An 11716-nucleotide genomic window follows, 5' to 3' on the forward strand; every position below is an offset into this window, starting at 1 on the left:
ACGGCTAAAAACCTGACCCGTAATATTCTGTACAGTAATGAGTATAGGGACAGAACAATGACATAAATTATTTTATGTGGGCATAAAATCTATTAAATGATTGAAAAGTAGTCAATTAAACTCTTTATGATTGAAAGTAGTCAATTTAAACTCAAGTTGATTGAAAAGTAGTCAATTTAAACTCTTAAATGATTGAAAAGTAGTCAATTTAAACTCTAAATGATTGAAAAGTAGTCAATTTAAACTCTAAATGATTGAAAAGTAGTCAATTTAAACTCTAAATGATTGAAAAGTAGTCAATTTAAACTCTAAGTGATTGAAAAGTAGTCAATTTAAACTCTAAATGATTGAAAAGTAGTCAATTTAAACTCTTAAATGATTGAAAAGTAGCCAATTTAAACTTTAGATGATTGAAAAGTAGCCAATTTAAACTCTAGATGATTGAAAAGTAGTCAATTTAAACTCTAGATGATTGAAAAGTAGTCAATTTACAAAAATATTACAGGAGAGAATTAGTAGTAAGGAACCTCAACAGAACACTGGAGAGCCGAGAGAGTGAGATAGACCTGCTCGAGAAAGATTTGTTTGAGTGCCGCGAGATAATATATAACCAAATGGAGACAGCGAAATCTCAGGATACCAAAGAGAAGAACATGTCAGCAGAATTAACAACACTGAAGGGCGAGTGTGACCGACTTAAGGTAAGTTTTTGACAAAAACTGTCGGATAACATTTTTCATACATATACTTGCCTGAAAGTAACCTTTAAAAATACTGTTTAACCGTTTGAATGGTGTTGTGGAAAATATTTGTTGATGCCATATGACATGTAATAATATGATATTTTAGATGCTTTCAAACTATCACAACATTTTTCACTTGATGAAAAACTGCCTCAATGGTCGAGGGGTTAGTCAATGACTTCTAATCCAGTTACCTTTCTGGCGTGGGTTCGATCCCCATGAGATGCTTTGGTAGGTTAGCAAGGAGATAGGTAGTCTAGTACTGGTGTAACTCTCAGGAACCATGGTTAGGAAACTACCTGCCTATATGACTGAAATACTGTTGGGAAAAGGTGTAAAATGAAACAAACAAACAAATGTGATGAAAAATTGCTGATGATGGTCACTCCACTTCTAAATATAAAGAGATGCAAGGTGGTCATCCTTATAAACTAGCTTAATCTAAAGTACAGTATAATCCCTACTTCAGACCACCCCGTAATAAGACCACCCCGTTTGAAAAGAACAATATTTTCTGTTCTTTATGTTAATGGCTACATGATCCAGAATTAAGACCACCTTGCTTATCCACTTTAAAGACCACCAGATTCAGTCCCAATTTGTTGTTTTGTTCTTTATTTGTCCCCACTATTGAGACCACTGATATAAAAGTCAACACTTACCTAGATCTTAAATTTGTTGTAATGTTGTTGTATATTGTTAAATTATCATATATCAAAAATATCCCTTACACTCCTTGTACTTATAATACACAGGTCAGTATGAATATTCTGAATAAAGGTCAAAACAATGTGATACTTTGGCATCATCTAGATCTGGTCCATTTGCAAGTGTTGTGGTTATTTTTTTTTTTATTTTGGTAACCAGTATATATTAGCATTGTAATTAAAAGAAGGAAATTTCCCATCACTTTGGCTGAAAATGACCTCTCTCTCTCTTTGTAAGGTGTGAAACGTTACATTATGAATTGTGAATTGTAGTTATTATTATGTCATAGAATATTTACAGGTCCCCCACCTCTGACTTTTACACAATAAAATTATGATCAAACATTATGGCAACAAATTACTTCCCATACTATGATGATAATGTGTAAGCATATACATTATTAATGAAAATCTTTTTATTAAGCTGTCTCAATATACCCCCCCAAACTTTTACAATGTTTCCATCTATTTACAGGACTGTTGTGCTAACCTCAGGGCGAAAGAACAAGAAACAAGGTAATGTCCCTCCATATATATTCAGTGAGAAGTTAAGTTGTATCTCTTGTTTATACTCAATCAAATTAAAACCATGGAACAAGTGATAGTTTTTTAAATCTTTATTTTTGGCATAACTGTCTAAGAAACATCAGGACACATGAATTATTATATGATAAATATAAGTAACACTGGAAATAAGACATAATACATGTTAAAACCATTAAGTCTGGTAAAGTCCGAGCCAGTATGCCTCCTTCTTTCTTGGTATTGGCTTACAAGCCTGAACCCCATTTGAGACACATGACAAGATTCTTAACCAGAAGGCATTCTTCTTCAAGGTGAGAGTCTGGGATGGATAGTGGTGTAAAAATATTTTTCTAACTTGTGCGTGTAAACAAAGAGTGCTGTGGAAATCGAGAAGCTGAATGCAAGTTAGCTGCTGATGCAGGTCCTACTCTGTTGATAAGGGTGCTAGGTAAAGTCACTTGATATACTAGTAAGATTCGGATATTGGTCAAGTACTGACGATGTAAACATCAAATCGAAAATAGAATTAATTTAGATCTTGCATAAATCGCCATTTACTATGTAAACTTCAACTTATATTCTGTCCAGTTACAATTATTTCAGAGGCCTAAACATTATGAAAAAAGGGTAATACCAGCCTGAACATATCGGTTGTTTAATCAGGTTTCTTTACCGATTCAAACTAGAATTCGGCCAATTCCATTCAACAACTTAAAGCAGCATGCCTCCAGATTCATGCTAATCATCATGATAACTTTGGAAATGTATTTTAAAGGTCAAACTATTGTGAAGTGAAGAAAGAAAGTGATTAACACATTGCAAGCAGCACTTATTGTAATATGGTAAATTGAAGAAAGAAAGTGTAGTTAACCCATTGCAAACGGCACTTACAATCTATGTAAACTTCCAAAAGTGGTCAAATATAATGCAAAAACAGCCCTTACTGTGTTAGCATGAAGTATTGTGATCAGTCATTAAAGGGATATTCAGACAAATAAAAAATAAATAAAAATTATCTTATGTACTCAAATCACATTAAAATGGCATTTGTAAAAGTCCAAGCATGAATTTCTGTTAATATTCTACATGTATATATATATTGTGTTTTAAGCGTAAATATATCTATATATGTTGAACGAAATTTAGACTCCGACATAATCACCAAGTAGTTTTAATACTAGCCATGTGACTTGTGTGATTTCATTTAAAGATTCTGTAACTCAATTTTTTTTAAGGTTTTATATCATAAATATGATGCTCAAATAAAGATTTATCAATATAGGAAGTTCCAAAAACTTGGGGCAAAAAGCATTATGTGTAGAGATATTACCGAATTTACATTTCATGTAAATAAGGGGAAGTAATAAGAAATTTATTTTCTGTTAATTCTAAGAAGTAATGAATGCATATATTTTAATGATTATATATAATGCCTGTAAACATTTGCAGTAGATATTTAACATATTCTTGGATGTTTGGAAATTGTTTTAGAAGAATAATAATATACATATATAAAATTTCACTTAGGTGTTTTTACATCCTGAATAACAACATACAGGATCTTTAATGTACATGTACAAACAGAATGACCAAGTTGATTTTGAAGGTGGGACAAGATAATTGTATTAACATTAACTTATTATTTAGGTCCTCACAAAAAAATTTATACATCATGTGTTCCAAACAAGTAGCATTATTTGTACCTATTTTGTATTTGCAGAATTACTGAATATAAGTTATATAATTAAATAGCAATGTAAGGTTAAGCCCAATTAAGAATTTTATCTTCTTCAGAGCAATATTGAAGAGTACTCAGGAAGAGCTTACTGGTACCCAGGATTATGCCTCTAAAGTAATGAAGAAGCAGGGTACTGAGATAGCCGACTGCTCTTCCGCCATAGATGAGCTTCTTGAGAACATGATGGGGGTATTAGCAAACCTGAGCAGGAGGGCTGGAATAGAGGTTTGATAGATATATAAAATAATGAGTTTTATTAGGTTTTAAGTTGCACTGACAAAGGCGTCCATGGCTGTGTGGTTATGGTTGTTGGCTTCAAACCGCTTGCCCCCCACTACTTGAATCTGGATTCTTAAGTGTGCGGAAGCTGTCCAGCTACTTTACAGAACGTTGGTGGTTCTATTTAGGTGCCTGTTGGTGCCTGAAATAATGCACAGATGGGCACCTGAGGTCTTCCTCCACCAGTAAAGCTGGAACATCGCCATATGACTTATACTGTGTTTGTGTGACATAATACCAAAACAAACAAACTAACTTGCCCTTACATTCTACAGTTCATATAAGATCTTTCCCGGTTAGCAGGTGAAGGATGACCCCTTGGGTTCCCGATCATGCATTACTCCTGGCATGAGCAAATAAAATTTTTGACCTTTCATAAGCTAGCTGGATATCTTCCCTAAATGAAAGCAGTCCCTGGCAATATGTAAACTTGCAGTAATGAGTTTGACATCTCTTTAAAGTCAGCAACCTTTGTTTATACAAATTTCTTTTAGTTTCATTGTGTTTGAAGCTATAAGCTTATTGAAACACTCTCAAACCAACCAGTACTAAGCAATGAATGTATAGTTTCTTGCTTAAGGAAACAACGGCTTGCCCCTGACGATGATGATTATCAATGATATATCAATATTGTGATATTCAATGACAGCCTTAAATCCTTGAAGTTTGTACCATCCAAAGTGTGAATTGCTAACTATTCAGGCTTTTGACTGTACAGGGTTAGACCTGTGAAAGTTGTAAATGTTAAGTGATTTGTTGACTGCTCAAAATTTGTAGAAAGACAAAGTGTATTCAATAGAAGATGAATACTATTTTTTATAAATCTGTCCCTTTATAAATGATATACACTGCCATTGTATTTTGGAAAATTACAAAATGCTACCAACACTTGAAAAATTTTACTCATTAATGTCTAATAAAAATGACATTAGAAACACTGCAATATACCTGTTCTATGCATTAGATAAAAGAGAAAGTAACTTAGATATTTTTTAATGAATACTGAAATACTGTTAATTTTGTAAATTATGTATATATACATGTCTATTGGGCGTTCGTGGCAGAGTGGTTAAGGTCGTTGACTTCAAATCACTTGCCCCTCACATCTGTGGGTTCGAATCCCTACAGGGACTTTGGATTCTATCATGTGAGGAAGCTATCCAGCTAGCTTACGGAACCTCAGTGGTTCTACTCGGGTGCCTGTTCGTGCCTGAAATAATGCACAGAAGGGTACCTTAGGTCTTCCTCTACCAGTAAAGCTGGAACATCGCCATATGACTTATTCTGTGTTTGTGTGACGTAATACCAAAACAAACAAACAATACATGTCTCAATGTCTGTATCACTCACTGTCTATGTATTTATATCATATATATGTTGTAAATGTTTATGGGCTGGAGGCCTAAAGACTTAACAAATGCTGTTCGCTGTCTGTTTCTCTACTTGTTATAGGGTTTGTAAGAGAACAGCATGGATCCTGATCAGACTGCGTGGATGCGCAGGTTGGTCTGGATCTATGCTAGTCGCAAACACACGATGTTGGTTTTGTCGTGACAGGGCTCATATTTTGAATGTGTATATTTCCAGAACAAGGATGTTGAGAACAGTAAAGTGGTTATTGATGGTTTTACTTTGAACAAAGAGCCGTTGAAAGACAATACGAATATTTCAATCTCCTTGGTTTCTCAGATTCTAAATGCAGCAAACAGTCTTGGAGAAAATATTGAAGATGCCACTAGGAGCAATGAAGATCAAGAACAACAGACTGGTTGTGAAAATAATGAAAAAACTAATAAACCTCCTCCGAATCCTGTAGATGCTCTTTCATGTGAACAGGGAGTGGTAGACAGTCCAGGTGCTCTGAGTAGAAAGAAGCTTGGCTTTTCAGGAAATAGTGCTTTTGCTCCAGTTAAGAAATCTGTTACATTAAAAACTGCACAGTCAGTAGAAAACGATGTGACCAGTTGTCATTCTAGAAGAAGTGCTGGAAACTCTTTGTCATCAACTGAACCAGTACATAAGAGTGTCTGTCATGCGGTATCCAATAAGGTCGAGTCAAAATTTGAAAGTGTGTGCCATCCTAGTGAAGAGGGAGAGTTGTCCAATCAGATGAGCCGTGTAGCGATGCTATTCACAGAAATTGTCAGAGTGGCTCATTTGATAGAAAAAGCATTAAAGTCTTCACTGAATGATGTCACTTTTGAAAAGTAAGTATGTTTTTTTTGTGTTGATTTTAGCTTGCTGATGTCAGACCAAAATTGAGATTGATGTAATAGTGTGTCAGATCATAACTAGGTATTTAGATGGTGGAATTCTGAAATAACTTGGCTTAAATGTTCTTTTTTGTATAGTTTATTGAAATAAATGAGTGTATATTCTAATTAAATAATGTGTCTGTTCTACAGCGAGGATTTAAGTAGTCGTGTGAGTCAGTGCGAGTACTCGGAGCGACGTCTTCAAGCCGAGCTTCAGGTGACTCAGACAGAGCTAGAGAAGAGTAACAAAATGGTTGACCAGCTTAATGGTAAACTACGGGAGTTGAGTGACAAGTTTGAGTCGATGCTCGACCAGGAAGGTGAAATGAAGGTAAAATAAAACAGTTTTCTTTTATAACGTATCTTTAAAATTGTTAGATTTTCCAGTATTTTTCATGCTAGTATAGACAGATTGTAAAGCATAGATCATGTATATTTATATTCTATTTTTAAAGACCTGCATAGTAAATATATGGTAATTGACATTCTGATGTAATTTAGAATGAGTGAGACTAAAAATATTTTCCCAATCCACAGGAAAATATTCCCAATTGAAAGTTACAAAATAAAAATATTGAATAAAGAATTCTAAATTCTTTGAAAATAAGGGCTCCTTCACTGCAATAGTGATAAAATGTTTTAAGATCCCATCCCAAACAGGGATTGTTTGTATTAATTTAATCACTGCAATATTTCAGTCATGCATTTTTTCCCAATTTTTAATAAAACATCGCTGAAATTCCCAGTTCTATGGGTATGGGTCATGTTCCCAAAATCCTGGAAAAATCCCTGGAACTTTCATTTATAATCATTGATTAGATTACAGATTCCGTAAAGAAAAGTAAATGCTGTAATATAAATCATTTCAGTAATTTCTGTTGTTCATATTCACAGCTTGTTCAGGAAGAGATCGGCAGACTAAGAGGGAAAAATCAAGGTTTGAAAGCGGAGAACGAGCTTTTGAACGAACAAATTACAGAACTGCTGGAGAAACTGGAGACTGCCGCTACTCCAGGTAGTGATGGGAGATCAGCTGTAGATGTAGAATCACAAAGACAAGTTATAGCACTAAAAAAGAAGGTACGTCTCTGCAGAGGTTATGTTCTTCAATATTTGAAATCTTAAATATTAAGTTTATAAAGGATTTCCCATATATGTTGGTTTTTAAATGAATTATTGAAAAGATTTAAAATAAACCTAAAAATAAACTTTAAAAAGAATAAAAGTAAATTACAAAACTAAAACAAAGTTGATTGATGTTGTTAGGTGAAAGCTGCCCAAATAGCAAATTTATGGTTCTACATACACATAATAATACATATAAATAATAAATTAAGTGCACCTTGTGTATTTCTCTGCCTATAAGGCTGTACAATCACAATATGAACTTAGATTATACAGAATTCATTATAGTAAGATTGTAGAAAACTATAACCTGATAGACACACTCTTATATCAACTCTGACCTTTACAAAAGTGACAATGACATTATAAGCTAAAGTATGATAATAACTTATATGTATGTTATACATGCATTATTAATTTCAGGTGGAGAAATATCGAGCATTGCTGAATGAAAAAGATACTATGGTGGAGCAGATGAGCGCTAAAGCTGTAAAACGAATACAAAAACTAGAAAGTAACTGGAAAAAAGCTGATGCTGAAGTTTGTAAATTTGATGAGTTGGTGGACACAGTACGCTCTGTTTTAGTTGATAACAAAACTGTACAAGGGGATGAACAATTACTTAAGTTGATTGACCTGATAGATGGGAATGAGCAAGTGGCAGCATTTGATACTGAGAGAAGACAGACCAGTCTTAAACCGGTTAAAACTGCATGATTGTGAACGTAAACCGGTTAAAATGCATGATTGTGAAATATATTTTTTTCACATTTTGTGATGTGCATGTGTGTGTCCAAATTATGTTTAATATGTGTTTAGTGCTATATTCGATGTGTTTGGTTCTGAAATGAAATATAAAGAGAATCTTAAACATTGAACCAAAAGGCATGATGCAAAATAGAGACAACTGAAAAACATTGTAGATAAAAATGAAATATTTATGTTGACTGATATATATGTTATATGATTGACTAAATGTGTTCATATTGTAACTTAGATTGTTAATTGCCATGGCAACATGATACAATTTTTTAATTTGTTTTATTGTAATTTAGAGTTACTGTATACTGCTAGTTTGTAGTTGTCTAGGTGACTGATCTTAGCATTTTAAGGATTTTGCAACGATATATCTTGTGACAAAATTGGTCAATCTATTTCACCAGTATGAAGTCATGTTATCCTACATATCTGTCCTGTCTTACCAGACTCTATACTGGTGGATGTTTGATTTTAGCTCGTTGATCTGAAGCCCCTTACAAATAACAGGGAACAGTGCAAGAGTCAAAGCTGAACAAGTGAAATATAAAACAGTTAACACTTCAATTAAAAAGTTATAGTAAGTCAACAGTATAGAGCCTACTTATACTGCATGAATGTACAGGCTGACCTGGCACTATACTGGTGGCAAAGACTAATCACTTTCAGTTCCAGCAGGGTTAGGTAAGGGGGGTTAAAACCTGATGACAAGCTCTTGATGACAAGTTTTTGATGACTGTTCATGGTTGTTATTTTATGTATTCGTTATAGAAATATGTGACTAGAACAGAAAATATTTCATTTTAGACTTATTCAAAGGTGCATTATTTTATTAACATTACAATAACTGTAAATGTAAATATAGTCGTACAAAGATATGCATATAGGTTAAACAATGCTGTTTACATTAACGTTTTGGTTATATAAGTGTTATAACAAAGATAATGAGAGGAAATATGTATATTTTTGTTTGTTTCTTTCTTTCATTTTACGCCTATTCCCAACAGTGTTTCAGTCATATAGGCGGGTAGTTTCCTAACCATCGTTCGATCGGAGAGTTACACCAGTACTAGACTACCTTCCTCCGCGCTAAACTACCAAAGCATCTCCCGGGGATTGAACCCACGCCAGAGAGGTAACTGGATTAGAAAGATTTGTTTAAAGCAAATTGGAATCTCCAAAAGTATTGAAGTGTATGGATTGAAACTTCACACACTTTTTTGAGAGCATAATTGGGAAGTCACTCTCTAAAGCTCATAACTCTTACATGGATTTTGACAGAATTATGGCCTATTTTGAACTTAGATTTTTTTTACATTATTCTTGTTTTACTATCAAGCACTAAGAATATAGTCTAGAATGTTCTTCTGTGACTCCACTTGACTGAAAATATAATAGCTTATAATACAAAGTTTTTTGTAGAGATGTTTATGCCTTATATCTACAAGTTAGGTATATATATGTATAAAAAATAAAATAATGTCAGTTATATTTTAGTACAATTTTCCTTGTTCCGTCACTTTTTTATCATATATAATGCATGTTACCTTTATGTAATATTAACGTTTTGTATTTCTGTATGTGACTTGTTGTAATATAGAATTTACATAATGCAGACAAATCTGATAGAAAATGTGTTAAAGATAATAATTAATATTTATTATTAATATGGAGAAAGAGATGACTTAGTGGTAAAGATGTCATCCTCTCAACTCAGGGATAGTAGGTTCGAGCCCTTCTTGGGTCATGACTGGAGTTTCCTCAAATCACACAAGTCCTGGTTAGAATCAAGAAGTGGATACAAGAGTGACTTAAATAAGTTTCAAGCTTCATAACAATTGAGCTGAAATAAACACATTCTTCAAGCTATCATTAAGTATTTTTTTCATGTGGATTGGTCTGTTTTTACCGTAAGACCATTAATGCTTTAATATTAAGTATCAAAATCAAAGCGAACAATTAAATGTTTTGCAATGATAAATTCTTGGTTAGTGGTGATTTTCTATGGGTTGGTTGCAGTGTGGGATATAAGGAATATTTTATTTGTAGACCGTGTTGGTCTAAACATTATTTGGGAATAGCGGAAAGAAATAATATGGAAGCTATCATCATTTCAATTTGCTTAGTTTTAATCATTCACATTTTTGTATTGAATTGAAAGTTAGTAGATAAGTAGATATTTCAATACGAATTTTCTGATCTATTATCTTGTATATTAATATAAACATGTACAATTATCTAATTACTTTAGTTTCTATTGTTGTTTTTTTCTCAATATTGAAACTTTTTTGTTACAAGTTACAATGTAACATGAAATGAGCCACGTCATGACAAAACCAACATAATGGGTTTGCATCCGTGCAGTCTGATCAGGATCCATGCTTTTCGCTATCAGTTTCTCTACTTGTTATAGGGCTTGTAAGCGAACAGCATGGATCCTGATCAGACTGCGCGGATGTGCAGGCTGGTCTGGATCCATGCTGGTCGCAAAACCCATTATGTTGGTTTTGTCATGACACGGCTCAAATGATGTTTGTAATGTAAAAATTGCAAATAAGAACTTAAAAAGTATATTATGGCTAATGAAATATAGCAGAGGGGTGGTCAAGTTGTTCAAATGGACTATCTAACCAATGCGTAATGACCTTGTTTTCAGACCTCACACCATTTCTAGTTAGCTCTAGACTATTATTATAAGTTTAAAGAATTTATGTCACAATCAAGCTTAGATAAATATTGTTATGTTACAACTAGAAGACCACAAACAAGCTTTATGTAACATTGGCATACAATATTTGAGAAAAAATAGCAAACTCAAAATGGTGGCAGATTTTTTCATATTTACATTATTTAGGTTTTATTTCACAGCAGTATACTCGCATGTTTAACAGAAACTGTTTCTCTAGTAATTATTTGTATGATGTTGGATATTTACCAGTGTCAACAATAAATTAATCTCCATAAAAAATAACTGTGTTGTTTTATATATAAATCTCACACTTATTAACTTCTAATCAAGATGTGTTTTTAGCTCACCTGTCACAAAGTGACAGGGAGAGCTTTTGTGATCGCTTTTCGTCCGGCGTCCGTCCGTCGTCCGTCCGTAAACTTTTGCTTTAAATGACATCTCCTCATAAACCACTGAGCCAATTTCATCCAAACTTCACAGGAATGTTCCTTTGGTGGTCACCTTTAAAAATTGTTCAAAGAATTTAATTCCATGCAGAACTCTGGTTGCCATGGCAACCGAAAGAAAAATCTTTAAATATCTTCTTTTAAACAACCCTAAGAGCTAGAGCTTAGATATTTGGCATGAAACATCTTCTAATGAGTGTCTACCAAGTTTGTTCAAATAAAAGCCCTGGGGTCAAAATTGGCCCCGCCCCCGGGGGGTCATTGATTTTCCCTATATGCATATAGTAAAAACTTAAAAGATCTTCTTTTAAAGAACTGTAAGAGCTAGAGCTAAGATTTTTGGCATGGAACATCTTCTAGTGAGTGTCTACCAAGTTTGTTCAAATAAAAGCCCTGGGGTCAAAATTGGCCCCGCCCCGGGGGGTCATTGATTTTCCCTATATGCATATAGTA

At 33.7% G+C, this 11716-nt stretch overlaps 1 protein-coding gene across 1 annotated transcript; it reads left to right on the plus strand.

Annotated features, from left to right (window-relative positions):
• Positions 1 to 505: 505 nt before the first annotated feature.
• LOC132738275 (myosin-16-like) lies at positions 506 to 11138 on the plus strand (the record flags this gene model as incomplete). The annotated part of the gene is given in 7 exon segments (XM_060725741.1): positions 506 to 701; positions 1926 to 1966; positions 3770 to 3938; positions 5580 to 6199; positions 6398 to 6578; positions 7142 to 7327; positions 7796 to 11138. Coding segments are annotated over 7 exon segments (1687 nt in total), but the record flags the coding sequence as incomplete, so codon positions are not given.
• Between the last annotated feature and the right edge of the window lie 578 nt (positions 11139 to 11716).

The sequence above is a fragment of the Ruditapes philippinarum genome, unplaced genomic scaffold (assembly GCF_026571515.1).
Source record: "Ruditapes philippinarum isolate M1 unplaced genomic scaffold, ASM2657151v2 ctg731_1_1_1_1, whole genome shotgun sequence".
In the NCBI taxonomy this organism is placed as follows: Eukaryota; Metazoa; Mollusca; class Bivalvia; order Venerida; family Veneridae; genus Ruditapes; species Ruditapes philippinarum.